This window comes from Aegilops tauschii, chromosome 4 (assembly GCF_002575655.3).
Source record: "Aegilops tauschii subsp. strangulata cultivar AL8/78 chromosome 4, Aet v6.0, whole genome shotgun sequence".
Lineage (NCBI taxonomy): Eukaryota > Viridiplantae > Streptophyta > Magnoliopsida > Poales > Poaceae > Aegilops > Aegilops tauschii.
This window is the reverse complement of record NC_053038.3, coordinates 207,929,345-207,949,867: the sequence shown is the minus strand read 5'-3', so window position 1 is coordinate 207,949,867 and position 20,523 is coordinate 207,929,345. Positions and strand designations below refer to the sequence as shown.

The 20,523-nt window shown below is 42.3% G+C and overlaps 1 protein-coding gene across 1 annotated transcript; it reads left to right on the top strand.

Moving 5' to 3' along the window:
* The first annotated feature begins 1,040 nt into the window (after nt 1–1,040).
* Nucleotides 1,041–3,750, top strand: LOC109741333 (protein FAR1-RELATED SEQUENCE 5-like). The gene is made up of 4 exons (XM_045227624.1): nt 1,041–1,124; nt 2,160–2,228; nt 2,865–3,358; nt 3,495–3,750. The coding sequence occupies exons 1-4, from the start codon at nt 1,041–1,043 to the stop codon at nt 3,748–3,750; spliced, it is 903 nt and encodes a 300-aa protein (XP_045083559.1).
* Nucleotides 3,751–20,523: the final 16,773 nt, after the last annotated feature.

The following is a 20,523-nucleotide window of genomic DNA, read 5'->3' as shown; positions in this document are numbered from 1 at the left end:
ATATACTCATACATTTCATGCCGGGTATGTAGTGGTGGAGAAATACGTCGAGTATGCACATACATGAAAAATATATTGAGTACTTTACATCTCGCATATCCATAAATATTTGGAGTATGTGGTTGTTCAGTATTATACCTAATGATAATATATATGTGTTTGTGTTATACCTAATCAAAATACACATACTCGGGGTATTGTACCTAATAAAAATATACGCATACTCAAGATACCAATATGTATATGCTCCTAATTCAACTAAAATACGCATGCATTTACAAATAGTTTTTCTCTCATCCTAATGAGTATCATGTACCTTCCATATATAAAACATCAAACATGGCAAAAAATAAGAGACGATTAATCACGACACATTAATTATTACTTTCTCTCTCCTATTATGTCTCTCAACATGCAACATTGCCATGCATGGTGTGTGAGGCCTTATTTATGGCATTCAATTAGTGATTATATCGTAATTATTTTGATCAGCGGTTTCAAATGGAATAATCTGTTAACAAACATACCCGTTACGACAACACACATCTAAATGCAATCTAGTGGTAGAAAGGCAAGGAGCCTGGGCACCTAGGTATATATATATATATATATATATAAATATATATATATAAATATTCTGTTATCCCCCGGCCCTATATAGGCGCGACGCGCCTACACCGTAGAATCTCCCCGACCTAGCCCGAACCCAACCCACCTTCTTCCACCGGAGGCAGCCGTCGTGGGCGAGCGAGCGACGACGGCAGCTGGAGCGAGGGAGACCGCGACGCCGTGACTGACCGGCGACGGATCCACCGCCGCCATGCCCTTCCTCAGTGGCAAAGCAACGACGGGGCCGTGATCCGCGCCTCCTGCCTCCCTCCCTCGCCGGGGCCGTGATCCGCACTCCTGCCTCCCTCCCTCGCCGGGGCTCCTTCGCCGGGCCCGTGATCCACACCAGCCGCTGCCTCCCCGTAGCTCGTTGCCGGACGTCCACCACAAGCAGTAGCGCCATCGTCACCCCAAGCTCCTTGCCTGCATCCATGGCGCCGCCTCTCAAGAACATGCCAGTATGCCGCCCACGAGAGGAAGAAGAAGAAGTCAGATCCAAGAACATGCCACTGGAGGTGATGTCTGCTTCCCACACTAATTTTCCTCAAAAATTGAATCAGTTCAAAAATGTTTTCATGTCTGGGTTTGCCCGAAGAAAAATACCACGTTTGTGTCAGTTCATCAATCCTGCTATGAAGAAGATTCAGTTTAAAAAATGCACACACTATGCTCTGCCTACATGTTACACTATCAGATTCATCAGTACTACATGTGTACTGCATCAGTGACACATGTTCCTATGATGCAGAAGCTGATAGTACATTGCAGATGCTTGCATCAGTTCATTACACCCCTGCCACTTGATGCACAATTTCGATGTCGAGGTTACTGTCAGTACCTCTAATATGCTAGCTTCAGTTCAAGCCAAAAAACGTAAACTTATGCATCAGTCCAAGTAGCTACTAGGCTTTATATAAGGTTCAACTACCACTGCAAGTTGTATGATGTTATTTCTAATAGTACATGTCGTGTAGTTGCGTCAGTTTGAACTAGTAAAAGAATGCTGTTGAAAAAAATATACACTTGTTACACATTAAGTTCAATGATACATAAACTAGGAGTACTTCTAGTGTGGTTGCATAAGTTATAGATGAAAAAAGAGAAGACATGCATCAGTTTATATATATATATATATATATATATATATATATATATATATATATATATATATATATATATATATATATATATATATATATATGCATATCCATACATCTCTGAAGTTCAATGTTCAATTTGCAAGCAGTGCACCAAATGTTTATGCATCAGTTATAGGGAAAAGATAAAAAACTTTCCATAACAGATGAAGTTTAATGTTCAGTTTACGAGCGGTGCTAAAAATCAGTATATCAGTACATTAGTGCTGAACATGTACATTCATCAGTTCGACTGAAACTGAACTAGATACAAAATAGAGAACAAAGTTTAATAACGCCCAACAATGCAAGTTCAACTTGTACATTGCCTTCAGTGCATGACATGTTACCCATAGCATGTATACGAGAAAATGCAGAAAAGATTAATCCCAAAACTGTTGAATGTCATTGCAGAAACATGCAAGGCGGCACACGCAGCGAGGGTTTGATGAGACAAGCAGATATGGGGCACCGCCTGGTTGGGTAACACCAGAAATAGCACCTGGATACTTCAACAATACAGGCAGATTTCAAACTACACAAGAATCATCGGAAGCACGGAGAGGTTCTTCTATGCAGCAAGCACCGATATCTGGGAATACAAGCTTTGCCACTGCTGGGTTGCAACAAGGTCAACAATTTCCCCAACAACAAATGTTTTCCTTCCCTAGCGCATGCAGAAAGGCAAGGACACACGGGCTTCCACCAGTCGCTCCGTCAACATCAATCATCTGTGCTGCAAAAGCGGTTGCGACGGGAAGACCAGGCCAAAGAGACAGAAATTTTGGCCACTCTAGCAGGGTGCAAAGTAGAAGATATGAGCCATATAGACAGGAGCAACCTCACAACGAATCTGAGGGAAGACGGCCGTACAATGAGAGACGGAGAGCTTCATCAACATTGGTCCCTCCAAGAGATGCATTGCTGCATGTGCCAAGGGTGACACCACCCGCGCCCATACACCAGGGTGAACAGCAAACACCGGAGGCAGCATAGAGCTATACACATGTAAGTATCCATTCAGAAAAAACATACAAGCACAGTCCATACCCTGGTACTGTGACCACCCCATCTAACATTTTCATAACTACGTTTTTGTTTCCTCACTGTTGCATGCAGCCACCTAACATTGAAGCTTACCTTCTGCCAAGGCTAGAGATGCACTTTGAAACTTTCAAAGAAGCAAAGGACTTCTACAACGTCTATGCAAAGCACGCGGGTTTTGCTGTCAGGGAAGGCTCCAAGGTTGAGACCAGAGTCTACCTTTATTGCACGTGCTATGGAGTCTATGAATCGAAGGTGTCAGAAGCAAATAGACAGCGGAACAAGACGACAACCAGGACTAACTACGGGGCTAAAATGAGGCTGAAGAGGGAAAAGGATGGAACACTTGTCGTAAAAGAGATAGTCTGGGAACACAACCACAGGCTACAACTCTCCCCCCAAATGCTTGTCTTCTTGCACTCCCACAAAAACTTTGACAAAACAATCTTGGAGTACGTCAAGTACCTGCAGTTCAAAGGCATTGAACACGCGCAAATCATGAGCATACTGGGCGGTGATGACCCCGGTAGATACTTCCTCGAAATGAATGCCAAAGACCTGATTAACATGTAAGTACAAACTTGTTCTCCTATCATAAACCCCCTCCTTCTTTTTTCCTCTGTCAGTACAAACATATTACGCAACGCATGACCTGATGCCAGTTTAACATGCATTTTTGAATGACTGTTCACTTTTAATATGCAGCAAAGCAAAGAATTCAAGGATGGATGATGTGGACGATGTCCTAAAGACTGTCAACTTCTTTAGGGAGATGAAAGCTATAAACAGGGAATTCTTCTATGACATGCAACTTGATGAGTCCGACAGAGTTAAGAACATATTTTGGGCGAACGCAAGCTGCCGAGGGGCGTATCAGGACTTTGGTGGCTGCGTAACGTTTGACACCACATATAAGACCAACAAGTACCATATGCTACTTGGGGGTGTTTGTGGATACTAACAACCACTTACACACTACATTCTTTGGTTTAGCACTGATAAGAGATGAGGATGCAGATTCATTCAGATGGTTGTTCAAGACATTTTTAAGGTGCATGAGAGGGAAGGCTCCTACATGCATCCTCATGGGTACAACCGCCAAAACCACCCCAACCAGCCCCCCCCCCAAGAAGGAAAATAACACAGTAAAAATGTTGTGTCAGTTCTATTTGTATATATGCACTACCATCTGCTGACCACTCCATGTCTCTTTTCTCATTACTAGACCAGTGCCCGGCAATGGCTTTGGCGATCCCAGATGCTTTCAGGAACACAGTACACAAGCTGTGCCGCTGGCACATTATGAAGAAGTACAGGGAACACCTCGCATACCTGTACAACCTCCACGAAGACTTTAAGGATGAATTCACATCAATCCTCAACTGGCCCCTCATGCCAACTGAGTTTGAGGCTGCCTGGAAAGGACTCATGGATAAGTACAACCTCCATGATGATGCCACGATGGTGGCCATGTGGAACGAGCGTGAGAGATGGATATCAGCTTACTTCAAAGAAATTTTCTGCGCCAAAATGACATCCACACAACGAAGTGAGAGCATGAACTATGTGCTCAAGAAGAACTTCGTAAGTGAGAGACAAAACCTCCACCGGTTTGTTAGCCAGGTAAACTCCTGCATCAAAACCAGGAGGCAGACAGAGAACCAGGAGACAATGGGTAACCGGGTATAGCTCTATCACCTGTCGTAAGACAAAACTAACATGCTTACTAAAGTAAAACTTTATTAGTTAGACAAGTTTTTGCTGCGAGAAAACTAATAATTTGGTCATCATTCTTGCATGGGCAGAAGGAGCAAAACACGCTGACCTTCTATGGGTTTGACACCCAGATGGCAAGCCTTTACTCACGAGCTGTGTATAGCGAGATCAGAAAAAGGCTAAAACTGAGCACACTCTTCACGGCGACAGAGACGGAAGAGCCCACAAAGTACCTCGTGCGCTACAACATGTAAGGGCGTATTTATCCCTTAGTAGTTTTGGTGATTGATGACAATGCTTTTGCGGACTAATCATGTGTATTGAGCATTTGAGATATATCATGTCTAAGCACAAGACGGTTTGGGTGGAATCATCACGTACACGTCTGTTCCTTTCTGCACCACCTTTCCTTTGGCTCTTTGGAGCATCATCCGTTTCTCCGTATCTCTGCAAAATGAAGGACTCCTAGTGTGGCTGAACTGGGGCATGCGGTAGTACTGCTCCTTAGAGCGGTAGTACCGCATGCCCCTGCGGTAGTACCGACCTTGGGCGCGGTAGTACCGCAGGTGATCACGGTAGTACCGCTTCTTGGACGCGGTAGTACCGTGGCCTCAGGCCTGCATAGCAGCACGAGCGGATGTAATTTTTGCATCCGTGCCCTACACGGTAGTACTGCTCCAGGCTTGCGGTAGTACCGTGTCGGATTTTTGCATAGATAGAAACTCAGTGGAAGTTGCCACTGATGTATTTTTATATCTCCGTGCCTTCCCAGCCTAGTCTATTCCTGCCTTGTGGTAGTACCGCAAGGGGGGCGCGGTAATACCACGCCAACGGTTCTACCGCTCCCTGCCTTAGCGCATCAAGACTGGTTTTAGCCCCTGTCGTGCCAGCGGTAGTACCGCAGTGCTTCGCGGTAGTACCGCGGGCCCGTGCGGTAGTACCGCATGTCTGGTGCGGTAGTACCGCTTGTCGCAGGCTGAGTTGGTGGATAACGGTTGGATTTGTTCTTTCACTATAAAAGGGGAGTCTTCTTCTCCGAGTTGACTACCTCTTCCACCTCCAAGCTCCATTGTTGCTCTAAGCTCCATTTTCGCCCGATCTCTCTCCCTAGCCAATCAAACTTGTTGATTTCCTAGGGATTGGTTGAGGAGGCCACGATCTACACTTCCACTAAGAGAAATTTGATTCCCCCCACTAATCCCTTGCGGATCTTGTTACTCTTGGGTGTTCGAGCACCCTAGACGGCTGAGGTCACCGCGGAGCCATATTCCATTATGGTGAAGCTTCGTGGTGTTGTTGGGAGCCTCCAATTAAGTTGTGGAGATTGCCCCAACCTTGTTTGTAAAGGTTCGGTTGCCGCCTCCAAGGGCACCAATAGTGGAATCACGGCATCTCGCATTGTGTGAGGGTGGGAGAGGAGAATACGGTGGCCCTAGTGGCTTCTTCGGGAGCATTGTGCCTCCACACCGCTCCAACGGAGACGTACTTCCTCTCAAGGGAAGTAACTTCGGTAACACATCCTCGTCTTCACCGGCTCCACTCTTGATTATCTCGTCCCTTTACTCGTGCAAGCTTATCTTGTGTTACTTCCCTTGCTTGCTTGTGTACTTATTGTTGTTAAATCATATAGGTTGCTCACCTAGTTGCATATCTAGACAACCTACTTTGATGCAAAGTTTAAATTGGTAAAGAAAAGCTAAAAAGTGTTAGTTGCCTATTCACCCCCCTCTAGTCAACTATATCGATCCTTTCACAACAACCCGCAAAAACTGTCTGCGTGGTCTCAACACGTGTTCCAGGTGGTTGCAGACCCCGTGGGAGAAATATATGACTGCGAGTGCAAGCTATGGAACCACACAGGTGAGGACTAAAAAAAGATGTTACATATTGTACTACTTATTTTTGCAAAGTTTTTGTTTGAATGAAATGACAAAAAACATGCACCTCATCCAAAAAAATACAGGTATTTTCTGCGTGCATGTCCTGTGCATGATGTAGACAATTAAGGCTGCCAGCGTTCCAGAGAAATACATCCTCAAGAGATATACCAAACGCCCGAACATCCAGCCAACATTCAACAGAAATGACTTGAGGACAGTAGCGTCAAACAAGGCCTCCCAATACTGCATTGAAAGCTCACTGCTGCAGCTGAACATGAGGGTGCACAGAAAAAGCTTGAGAAGCCAAGAGCAAATGGCGAGGTCACGGGTCGTCATGGACAAACTTGAACAAGAACTCGACGCCATGCATTCTGCTGAAAACGGAGGTCTCACGGACAATGAAGCCATTGAGCAGGATATTGGTACAATCTTATCCGAGATGAACCATCTGGGAGCTATTGACCCATTCGACAACGAGGAAGAGGAGCAATAGCAACCAGAGCTTGCCCATGTCCACACTCAAGAGCAGCAACATGCTCACATGTAAGATCATGAGCTTGATGGTGCTGTAGGTGAACGACATGACAACAGGACATCCTACCAGCAACAGCAGGAAAGGGTAATTAAACCACCCATATTCTCAAACACAAAGGGGAGGAAGAGTAAGACGCAAGCAGCGAAAGCAGCAGCCAAAAAGCCGCCACGCCCCATCAGGAGCGTGGAATTTGGCCCGGATGGCAAACCTCTCGAGATAAGGGCATGCGGATTCTGCAACGTCGTGACCAATCATAATTACCACACATGCCCACTCCGCACAGATGCCATTGTCAACAAGCAAAAGCTGCAGAAGCAGATTGGAGCCGCCCAGGTTTCTACCAATGGAGACGACGCACGTAACAGCCACACTTGCCGCAAGTGTGGGGGAACTGACGGACATAATGCCCGCACATGCAAAGTGGGCAAGGAGGTCAGTGGCGCTGAACAGAAACAGGGCAAGGTCCAGAGTTCCAAAAAATCAAAAGAAGAGGATGAAGAAGAAGAGTTTGACGAGAATGATGACCAATCAGACGAAGACAATGAAGATGACAGTATTGGGGACGAGAAAACTGAAACTGACGATGAAACCAGGAAAGGGCGCCGGCAAGGGACAACATTCGAGGCCAGTTAGGAGGAGCTCAAGACTGATGAATCCATAGTGGTTATGTTGCTGCCTCAACTGAAAAATAAGCTTGTACTCTCAGTTGCCTTGGTACACAATGAGGAAACATATCAGAAACAATGTCGTTACCAAAACTTATTTAGCTTTATCATCGATTTCTCGATCAGTACTATAGTCAAGATATAATTTGTGATTTGTGCCCGTTGGACCAGTGACATTATTATGTAAACCATTTGATAATCCTTTTGAATGCAGTCACAAATATATTTGAAACAACTTATCTGGGTTTATGTAACGCGAACACTACTGTTGACCAGTAACTCAGCAAAAATATGTTAAGGAAAATTTAAACTCTTTATAGTACATCAGTACTGATAATTCTCACTCATCAGTACAAGGCAGAGTAACCAAACACACCCGTGAACACCTCAAAAAACATCGTTTAAAAAACAAGCTATGTCAAAACAAGCTATGTCTGGTTCTGCCAGTCCTAGTTCAGAAAGTCCATCGGTACATAAAAATAATTACCTCAAGCAAATGCAAATATAATACACCTGTACTGATGAAAAAACTAATTTATCTGTAAAAATACTTTCAAAGATTATGTTGATATAAACAATCCTTTCAAAAAACAAAAAATGTTTAAAAAAAGATTAGCATGACACACATAGTCTGACTGGTATTTGGTAAGTTCAATTACACTTCAATCACCAGTCCAAGTAAACCCGGGCACGGGCAGCCCGGGCCGGGCCGGGTCGGGCTTGACGTTCGGGCCAGGCTCGGGCCTTGTTTTGCAGCCTGGAAGATAGTTCGGGCCGGGCTCGGGCTTCATTTTTTCTGTATTTCGGGCCGGGCTTTCGGGCTTAATTTCGGGCCGGGCTCGGGCTTGAAAACAGGGAGTATTTTGTGCTTCGGGCTGGGCTCGGGCTTGGGAAATGAAGGTTAGGCTTTTACAAGCCCGGCCCGGCCCGACGTTTGCCCGGGTTTAAGTCCAAGTACCCACAGTAGAGGACTACAAACCTCCATCATCACCAACCCTAACACATCCAAGTGGGATAAGCAGCTGATAAGTATAGCTTGACAAGACGGATCAGTGAGACAGTAAAATGCCATCATCATCGACCCTGAGACGAGCAAGTGGGATAAGGAACTGATTAGTACAGCTTGACAAGACTACCCAGTGCGACCAGATTAATACCCTGGCAAAGAAATTGGCTTGGACGGTTGGTTCTTCCAGGCCACCGCCCGTGCCACCCACTGGGCGATTGCCACAAGGGACTGCAAACGGCGACCCCGCGACCACTACACCCACGTCCCCGACGAACCGCCTCCCACACATCCCTGTCCACGCACTGGAAATAACCCATTGTCTTCCATCTCCGCCTCATTCCCAGAACCACCATTGCTGCTTCCATCTCCACTGCAGGCAAACCAGAAACTTCTCTCTCCCATGCCCACAGTTGCCGGAGGAGGGCAATGGCGGAGGAACCGTCCGCCAAGCGTCATCATGGAGAGACGTCCGACAGGAGCAGCAACCTCGACGACGTTCACGTACCCGGCGAGAAGCTTGAGTACACCAAAACCCTCACATGGGTTGAGCTCCACAACAAGGAGACGCTGGAGATCGTCTGCACCAGCGAACCAGACAAGGCCGACGAGATGATCTCCAGGCTCTGGAGGAAGGCTACCGGCTTGATTCGTAGGATCGTCGGCGTTGGTGTGCAGTACACCAGGGAAGACGAACCTCCCCAGATGGTAGCAGTCCTGCAGTTGTGCGTGGAGGAACTCTGCCTGGTGTACCACATCGCAGCGGCCACAAAATGGTGACCCATCCTACTCATTTGCCCTGTTTGGTTCATCTTTTTAATTAGTACTGTATCCTGAAAATTTCATCAAACTTGTTTCCCAACTAGATGTACTAGTGTGGTTTGTGAAAGTGGATGCACGATTGCATTTTCTCAAGTAGATACACTATAAATGAATTTTTGAACCTAATGCATTGGATTACTATTTGAAAAATCTTGCAGAAGATTAATTTCTGAAGTTGATGTACTAGTGTAGTTTCTGATCTTGATCCGATAGTGTAGTTTATGTACTCGATGTATTAAAAAGATGTTTCTGAACTTGATGTAGTGAATTAGTTTCCGAAGTTGGTCTAATGTTATTTTCATAAGCAAAAAAACTAAGAACTTGGTGAAGCACTGGTTATCTGTTGTCCTATTCAACAAAAGTAAACTAAACTAGTACTAAAGCAGCACATACAACATTAACTCAAACTATATATAATCCAAAAAGAAAAAAATAACATGATGTACTTGAATTTAATTTCAGAACTTTGTTTACTAGTTTCTGAAGTACATTCATCCATTAATTATGCTATATAAGCATCTACTTCATGGATTCATCGCTTGTAAAACAAAACAAAAATGAAGAATTCAAACATCAAAGTAATGCTAATCTTCAAAATGTCTCTCCCCTTGCAGGCCCAAGCACCTCAACGAGATGCTGAAGCATGAGAAGTTGTTCACATTTGCCGGTTTCAGCATTGAAGGCAAGAAAGAGAAGCTGAAGATGTCTGGTTTGGAGTCAACCCCAACAAGTACATCGACATTCAGCGCATCTCGAGAGTTCCATACACCGGAAAATAGTACGACTCCTTGACTGATGTTGCAGCCAGCGTCATCCACCCATTCTACAAAGGCATGAAGAAGAACATCGACATGCAGGAAGACCACAAACTGTGGGGGGTCAGCCCGCTGCCAGACAACCTCATCGAGTACGCAGGAGTAGATGCGTACGCCACGTACAAGTCATGGAACATAATCGACAACATCACAAATGGTTGGGAAATTTCAAAAGTGCAGGAGGCTGACCCCTACTTCCACTGCCCCTTTTAGGGATGAAGATACATCAAAGCCTACCTTCGTTTTGCTTCCGCTTGTGCTTGCCTTTTATCTTGTTGTTTCAAAATCGTAGTTTGCTCTTGTTGGGTTGAACCAGTATGCTTATGTCGTGCTTGTCATGGTTGAACAAGTTTACTTATGTCATCAAGTACATTGTTTTGCTTATCTCATTATATAAGTTTGGTAGCTTCGTATTTTGTTAATCCATCATTTCAAATTCAAAGTAGCTTCTGAATGGAACTTTGTGGCTGCTCTTCAGTACTAGTTATGAAGCAACTAATCACACAACGATGTTCCATGTGTAGTTTCAATTCAGTATTGTATAGAAAACATAGCGTTGAAAATAATCAGTACAATTTGAGTTGCTTAACAACGCTTCAAAAGTTGAAGTAGAAATTCTTAGTACTTCATGTACTATTCTCATTCATATGTAGCTGCTAGAAAATTAACAAGTACTACAACAGAAAAAGTTAAGAAGCATCAGCACATACTTATATTGGTCACTTGCAGACTAAAAATGATAGTACTAGTACACTTGAACGGACAATACATACTTACTACAATAAAAAGTACAAAGAAGCATCAGTTCGTAATCCCCCCCAAAAAAATGTCAGACTAAGAACATAAGTGCTACTATGAATGGACTATCAGTACAACTTAGTCTGAACGCAAGTACCATAGTGCTGAAAATGATACCAGAAGACCCTTGAGAATAATCATAAAAACAAACACAAAAAGAAGGCAAAAAACTCAAATGAAAAGATAACACTTCCACAAAACTCACAAGAACTAGAACAAAAAGTATCAGTCCAAGTTACTGGTAGAGTCAAGTACTAGATTCAAACAAAAAAACTAAAAATTAACCGCCCAAGGACAGGCAGGCCCTGACGCTGCTAGGTACTTGAACTCGAGCCCACGGCGGAACTTTCGGCGAATCCCTAGTAATCTGCACAACGCAGGGCCAACCGACCAGGCCCACAGGTCATGAGAGAGAGCGAGCGCCGTGTATAAGCGCTCAGGTAAGTATTCAGAGGAGTTCGACCAGTAGGAATCAGCCGCGCTTATAAACAGGCCGAGAGCCTCCTCCCTTAGCGAGGTAGGACTAAACCTAGACCACACACACATCTAGCAGTCCCCAAATCGCCCGTGCGGGCCATTTGGGCCGGAAAATCGCCCAATAGCCTCCATCGTCTACAAACACCCCACCAATAAGGCCAGTTAAACAAAGCAAAGCGCCGAGCAAAGAAATATAAACTACAAAAAAAGTTCAAAAACTGTAAATATAAAAGTTCAAATACTAGTTCTCAGGCAATAATTTAAAATACAAAAAATAAAAATAAAAATAATTTTAGTTGTGCACCTCGGATGATAAAAAAGGAAAAAACATGTTACAAAAACAATGGAACTCTAAAAAGCAGAGAACTTAATAGCCTATCTATTAAATGTACATAATTTAAAACACCGAATTAAATATTACTTTCAAGTTCAACTACTAAAATGCAAGAAGTTCAAATAGATAATGTTTGTCAATTCTGCTAAATTTCTTATTTATATAAAATCTGACAAGTTAAACTACTAAAATGCAAGAAGTTAAAATAGATAATGTTTGTCAATTCTACAAAATTTCTTATAGATAAAAAATCTGACAAGTTCAACTACTAAAATGCAAGAAGTTCAAACAGATAATGTTTGTCAATTCTGCTAAAAATCTTATATATATATAAAATCTGACAAGTTCAACTACTAAAATGCAAGAAGTTCAAATATATATTGTTTGTCAATTCTGCTAAATTTCTTATTTATATAAAATCTGTCCACACCTCAACGAACGATTTCGTCGTAAATAATCTCAATCCCCCCCAAAAAACTCAGTTCAAACATACATATGATATCAGTACTAAAAAAGCAGGAACAGTCAGGCCACTCACACCATTGTGACACCAAATTTCAAAACCGTACGCTGTATGAAATTACAATTCAGTTCACACAGCACTAAACCATAAGTGCACTAAAAAGAGAATACAAAAACTATAAAGGCCTAACTTAGGTTGGGACAGATGAAAATAAAATAAGTCCTAGTTTTGAGCAACAACTCCCAGGGCACTGAAAAATGTTTTGAGATCAACTAGTGTATAAGACTTCAGTGGAAAAACAAGCCTTAACCTCCACACGGAAAAACATCACAAAGCATGCGTTACTTAAACAGTGAAAATGCCATCATCACCACCCCTGAGACGTGCAAGTGGGATAAGCAGCTGATAAGTACAGCTTGACAGGACGGGTCAGTGCGGCAGTAAAAACCATTGACTTGGACGGTTGGTTTTTCCAGGCCACCACCCGCGCCACCCACTGGGCGGTTGCCACAAGGGACTGCAAACGGCGACCCCACAACCACTACACCCACGTCCCCGACGAACCACCTCCCACACATCCCCATCCACGCACTGGAAATAACCCATTGTCTTCCATCTCTGCCTCATTCCCAGAACCACCATTGCCGCTTCCATCTCCACTGCACACAAACCAGAAACTTCTCTCTCCCAAGCCCATAGTCGCCGAAGGAGGGCAATGCAGAGGAACCGTCCGCCAAGCGTCATCATGGCGAGACGTCCGACAAGAGCAGCAACCTCGACGACGTTCACGTCCCCAGCGAGAAGCGCGAGTACACCAAAACCCTCACAGGGGTTGAGCTCCACGGCAAGGAGACGCTGGAGATCGTCTGCACCAGCGAACCAGACAAGGCCGACGAGATGATGAGCAGGCTCAGGATCAAGGGTGGCGACTTGTATCCTAGCTTCATCAGAGTTGATGTGGAGTACACCAGCGAAGATGAACCTCCCCAGATGGCAGCAGTCCTGCAGTTGTGCGTGGAGGAACTCTGCTTGGTGTACCACATCGCAACGGCCACAAAATGGTAACCCATACTACTGTTCATTCATCTCTTCTACTAGTACTACTCGCTAAAAAATTCATTAAACTTGTTTCCCAACTAGATGAACTACTATAGTTTGTGAAGTGGATGCACGAGTACATGTTTCTCAAGTTACATGCATTTCTGAAATTGTGAAGTGGATTGTTTCACCAGATTAGCATCTGAAACTGATGCACTGGATTAGCATCTGAAAATTGTTTCACCAAATTAATTTCTGAACTTGATGTACTAGCATAGATACTGATCTTGATGCACTAGTATAGTTTATAGAATTGATGTATTAAAAGATGTTTTTAAACTTGATGTACACAAGTAGTTTCTGAACCTGGTCTGGTGTAATTTTCAACAGCAAAAAATGAAGTAAGAACTTGGTGAAGCACTGGTACAGGTCTTTTATTCAACAAAAAGAAAACTAAACTTGAAGTAAGCAGCACATAGATCATTTACTCTGGTTATAGGTTCTTGAATTTGGTGAACCATTTGGTGAAGCACTGAAGATACCAAAATATAAAAATGACATGGTGCTACTTCAATTTAATTTCATCCATGACTTATACTATATAAGCATCTACCTCATGGATTATCACTTGTAAACCAAAAAAATAGAAGAATTAAATCTTCAAAAAAGAACACTAATCTTCAATATGTGTCTCCCCCTTGCAGGCCCAAGCGCCTCAAAAAGTTCCTGCAGGAGCAAAAATTGTACACATTTGCCGGTTTCAGCATTGACGGTGACAAGCGGATGCTGAAGAACTCTGGTTTGGAGATCAACCCCAAGAACTTCATCGACATGCAGCGCAAGTGGAAAGTTCCAACCACCAGGAAAAAGTACGACTCCTTGGCCGATGTTGCAGCCAGCGTCATCCACCCATTCTACAAAGGCATGAAGAAGAAGGTCGACAGGGAGGAAGACCACAAACTGTGGGGGATCAGCCCGCTGCCAGACAAGCTCAGCGAGTACGCAGGAATAGATGCGTACGCCACGTACAAGTCATGGAAGATAATCGACAACATCACAACAGGTTGGGAAATTTCAAAAGAGCAGGAGGATGACCCCTACTACCACTGCCACTTCGAGGGATGAAGAGACATGAAAGTGTGCCTTCGTGTTGCTTGCGCTTGTGCTTGTCCTTTATCTTGTGGTTTCAAATTTGTAGTTTGCTTTTGTTAGGTTGAACAGCTTGCTTATGTCATGTGTGTCAGGGTTTGAACAAATTTGCTTATGTTGTCAAGTACATCGTTCGCTTATGTCGTTAAACAAGTTTGCTAGCTTCCTATTTTGTTTATCCATCATTTGAAGTTGTAGTAGGTTGTGAATGAAACTTGATGGCTGCTATGCAGCACTAGTCATGGAGCAACAAATCACACATGGATATTTTCACAAAAACAGTGGCAGACTATGGACAACAGCAAAAAGTAGTCTTGGACGCTTAGTACAGCTTAGTCCTGTACGGTAGTACTATCACACTAAAAATCAGTTTTTAATTTCACACTAAAAAGACTAAGTTACAGCCGAGGTCAACATTCAGTACTAACATCATCATGCTAATAGTAGTTAGAAAATTACTAAGTACTGCAACAGGAAAAGCAAAGAACCATCAGTACGTATTTCCTAGTCACTAGCATGCTAGGATTGAAAAGTATTGGTACACTTGAACACACAGTACATCCATTCTACAAAAATAAAAATGAACGGGAAGCTTTAGTTCGCATTCCCTAAAACATTGACACACTAAGAATAACAGTAATAGCACAATTGAAATCTCAGTAAAACTTAGTCTATACGGCAAGTACTATGATGATACCCAAATATTGCCTTCAGAATAACCACATCATATAAAAAAGAAGGCCAAAACTAAATCAGAAAGATATCAGTTCGACCAAGGAGAAAAATCACAAGAAAGACAATAGAAGCATCAACCCACATTGACCAGTGAGGTACTAGTTTCAAACAACACAAAAAAAGATCAAAGTACTAGCACAATTGAAATCTCAGTAAAACTTAGTTTATTCGGTAAGTGCTATGATGATACCAATTAATGCCTTGAGAAAGAAGGCAAAGACTCAACCAAATAGATTACAGTTCAACCAAGGACAAAAATTCACAAAAACAAACAACAGAAGCATCAGTCCACATTGACTAGTGAAGTAATTATGAACTTAATAGGGCTATCTGTTAAATGTAGCTAATTTAAAACAGTGCTTTAACTTTACTATGAAGTTCAACTACTAAAATTCAAGAAGTTCAAACAAAAATTGGCTCTCAAATTTTGCTAAATTTCTTATACTTAAATAAAATCTGGCTAGAGATCACGTAGCAACTTCGTCGTAAATAATTTCGATCCCAAAACAAACTTCAGTTCTAATACATTATATGATATCAATTCTACATAACAAGGAAACGTCACTCCACTCACACTAGATCCACAAGTGCTATCGTGACACCAAATTTTAAAAGCCTTACGCTGAATGAGATTACATTTCAGTACGCACAGAACTATAACATAATTACAAGAAAAGAGGGTACATAAACTATAAAGGTCCAACTTAGGTTGGACAGATGAAAATAAAATAAATCTCACTTTTTCAGCAACAACTCGTAATGCACTTGAAAAAAGGTGTTTTCAGTTCAACTAGTGTATAAGACTTCAGTACAAAAAATAAAACTTAGCCAAAACGAATTCCCGATGAAACATACACAAGTGAAACAGCTATTCAACCACAGTATCATCATGAAAAAAAGTTTGTTGAACATTATGCCACACTTAAACACATCACAAAATATACCAGTTATTACATAGTAGTTGACAAGGCATCCAAACACTACAAACAAAGCCTACAATGCTTTCAAGAGATATATCACACAACTATCCCATTCACTACGCAAATGATGACCATTTCTTCTATGCACCAGGAGCCAAAGCCTGAACCTCCTTGGGAAGCTCCGTCACCAACCTCCTTGGGAAGCTCCGTCACCAGAAGCTGGTTATTCCGGTTGAACACAACTGTATATAGATCCTCAGCTTCCAATCAACAATACGAGGCTGAAAAACAATAAAACAAATTATCAAAAATCATGACACATTAAAAAAGAATACACAATAAGCAAAACACAGAAAGTGAAAAGCTCAACTAGAACCCACGTAATTATTTCAAATGTTCTCAACGATCTTTTCACCATCATAGGTTCCCGCATACTTCAGAGTATAATGGCCACATTCATTCGCCCCTTGAAGTGGAACCTTGACAAACGTTGGTTTCTTTGCAAAAACCTCCCATTTGGGCCGCTTGCTTGCATTGTACTAAGCATCACCATACACAACCTTCATTACTTGGACCAATCTAGAGATCTGTAAAAAAAGAAAAGAAACCACACATTTTTAGGTCTCAAAAAAGCAGAAACAAAGAGGCGGAAAAATTAATCCAGTATAGATAATAAATGTCACTCACAATCTTCTCGCAGTCTTTATGATAGGTGTTCTTTGAAGGACGTTGGTTCTTCTTATAAGGTAAAGAGTCAAGGATGTCAACGCTACTTCGGTACTGATTCATGACATATAAGGAAATGTGGTTCACTTTCCTATCCTTTGATAAAACCATAGGTTTGAATAGAGGCATCATGATCTAAAAACAAATGACCAAAAAGAGATATTAAATATTCAAAATAAAAACCAGCATCACAACAAAAAAATAAAACAAAAAATCAGCTAGTAGATCTCACAAGGTCGGCAGTGAGCAAGTCTTCCTCATCTTTAACATAGCTCTTGAAATCTCTCGCTGCACTCTCCACATTAAACTCTTTATCTTCATCACCGTAAAACGTACATTCAAGCACAACCTGCAAAAAGCCAAAAAGAAATAGACAAGGGGAAAGGATCAACAAGCAAATTATTATTGAAACTTGTAAAACAATAGGCAGTCTTGTTTAACAGAAACAAACGATATGATTGATTACCGTGATGAAATATGGACTCAGCAATACCATTTTTCCAGATGCGAAATCAGCATTTCTGTCGGGATCTTGGTTCCAATCATCAATGAGGAAGTCCATTACATCACCCTCCATCATTTGCCCAGGTGCAAAAACTTCCCAGAAGCGTTTCCCAGTGAAGCTAGTTACGCTATCATCAGGCTGAGGTATCATTGAGAATGAAGTCCTGCAACACACACAAGAACAAAAAGCAGGGGAAGCAAGATAAGGCATTCATAGCAGTTCAAGTTGTATAAAAAGGAACAATTCAGGTCATATTTATCTAGCAGTTAGAAACAACAGAAGAAAAGAAGAGGAAACATAATGAGAGATACTCACTCGACATACTTCTCACGTCCTTCATCACTAAGAAACAGATTATACAACTTGCGAGCATTATCCAGGTGAGGGGATTTATGAGGGTGAAGCTGCTGCATAGGAGAGCAAAACTTTATAGGAGCTCTGGGTGCACGCTTCGTGCTTGTAACATTGCCAGAATCCAAAGTTGGATCCTTCCTAGCAGCACCAGCTCTACGGGCCACTATTCCAGCAAGGGGGGATAAACCCTTGGCAGCAGCGCTCCTGGTGACTCTTCCCATGCCAGCAATCTTGTCAAACGCATCATCATCACCGTTTATCAATTCCACAATGGGATTCTTGGGTGTAGAGGGGCTCTCTGCACAAGCAGCCATACAACCTTTCAGAGCTTCCAATCGCCCCTTCATAACACCAGATCTTGTCTTTTCAGGAGAACGCCCCTGGCTAAAATCAATAGCTACACGCTCGAGTTCCGAGAACTGGCTGCCAAAGATCCTGTAGTCATGCTCACCAAGATCCAGCCCCTCACCTGCAAAATAAAAAAAGAAGGAGCGCATCAAGAGTAAGTTCAAATACATAATTCATGACAGTACTAATCAAGAAGTACAAAGCTACAAAAAATTACAAAAGGTCATGCATACGTACAGGGTTCGATGCCAAACAAACCCCGGAAGTCAACATCAAACACATCGCTAGTTGCGCAGGTATACAACAAAGTATTTCTAATGTCAAGAATGTCTTCGTGGCTGTAATCCAACATTTCAATCACACCATCCTCTCGACAATGATAGGTCTTGCAGTTTTGTAGCATAAAGAAGCCACAATCATGCCTGTTAACAAAAGAAAAAACAAAAGGGTACATCACAAATTCAAAAATACAGGAACACCATCCTCCCATAAAAAAAACTACTAATAAAAATATTAAAAACGGATATTCACGTGTTTTTTTGCTGCGGCACCCGCACAAACTCGCAAGAGAAACCATCAATATGCACCGGCGAGAATGGTTTGGCCCTGTCTACGCTGGACTCCCTCCAAAGCTTCTTTATGTTATCTGTCAAAGTCCTTAAGAATCTAACTGCATCACTCCAGGTTTCATCGCGGAGTGAATCAAGACACTCGAAACGACGGAACCTCAAATTCAGAACAATCAAGCATCAATGCCCAGATTCTTCACTAGGCTTCATAGCAGCCGCAAATGACGACGGATCAAAAGTAGGGAAAAGAAGCTAACAACAAAAATCGGAGAGGAAAAATGAATTTAACAAATCATAATGAAACAAAAAATTCAGCCTCCAAACAATAAAATAAAAGAGGGAAATTGAAATTCAGAAGTACAAACAAATCAGATAATCATAAGTTCTAATTGAGTAAGCAACCCACTACAAAAAATAAATGCTACTCAAGTTTATATCCACCGCCCAAACTTGCAACAAACATATCAGTTCAATTTCCTTGCGACAATAAGTGCAACTTTAAAAAAAGAAACACACGTCATTCATAAGTACAGGGGTAAAAAGCAGGCTACTCAAGTTCATTCCCACCTCCCAAACTTGCAAGAAAACATGACAGTTCTAGTTCACGAGTACAAAAAGTTCAAGCTCACCTACTTGGTCAAAACCATCAGCCCCTGATCTCGTGAACCACTGTAGCACATTGGCATCATTATTTGCATCACGGATCTTGGTCTGCTGTACAAAAAGAACAACAACAGTTAGAAAATTGCCAAAATAACTTATCATCCTATCTACAAAGCAAAATACTGACCGTCACCCCATCTGGGAACTATCAACTTGTCAGTGTCTCGGTACTTCTGACGTAGAGAATATAAAACAACGTCAGCACTGTTTGAGTTGAGCATGCCAGTGGGGACAAACGCTTTAGCAATAGAACCAACACTGGCATCACATTCGCTATTTTGAAACATCGGCTTGTCACTAGGAAAACACAAAAGATGACATGAATTAAAACTACTGCAATAACAACAATAGTCATATGAGAGAAAGAAAAAGAGACGAAAATGATACGGGCAAAATCCCAAACTAACTGTTTCCCACGGTTCGTGCGCAACCTCGTAACAGCGAAGAAAAAAAATCAACCTTAACAACATTAGCACCTTCTGCTTGTAGAAAAAGAAGAAAAACAATAAGTTCAAGCACTACAAGTGAACATGTCCAAAATGCCATAAATGAGAAGTACACCTCATTTACAAGTCCTTACCTGCACTATCAGCGTTTGACGACGGGAGTTCCTGTGATGACACCAATATGCCTCCGATTTCAGGGTTTGACGATGGTAGATCTTGTGAGGACAGCAATATGGCTGTGCTTTCAGGGTCTGAAGAAAGAAAATCCTGGGATGACAGGAACGCCTCCTACGTCAATGGGCCAGAAGAAATCAACAGAAGTAAATCATCATCCTCAGATGGCACCTCCTCCATGCTAGAAGCATCTTGCAATGCATTACCGTAATCAAGCCCTCCAGGCGGGAAATTTTCCGGCGGCAAATCTTCATAATCAGAAAGATTTTCATTCCCAGCAATACCAACACCAAACGATTTGGCATCAAGTATGTTGGCAGCACCAACATCCTCATCAGCAACTTTGGTACCAACATCGCGCCCACTGCTCAATCGAACACCACAAGCATCATCTCCACCACTAACGGCAGCCTCACGCTCAACATCAGTCATCTGAAAAAATAAAAATTCAGAAAGTGAATAATATGAGCAAAACTAAGAATCAAAAAAGATAGCAAGAGGTGCATAGGCTAACTGTTACAGCTACAAAGAAACACCAGCGAAAATTGCATATAAAATTAATGCAAGCACAGAAAAACAAACCTTAGCAGCATTCA

Excerpts from the sequence above, each read along its gene's own strand:
- LOC109741333 (XM_045227624.1), top strand. The coding sequence starts at position 1,041 with ATGGCGCCGCCTCTCAAGAACATGCCAGTATGCCGCCCACGAGAGGAA. Across the intron at positions 2,229-2,864 it reads ATGGGGCACCGCCTGGTTGG|CCACCTAACATTGAAGCTTA; the intron begins GTAACACCAGAA and ends TGTTGCATGCAG. Across the intron at positions 3,359-3,494 it reads GCCAAAGACCTGATTAACAT|CAAAGCAAAGAATTCAAGGA; the intron begins GTAAGTACAAAC and ends TTTAATATGCAG.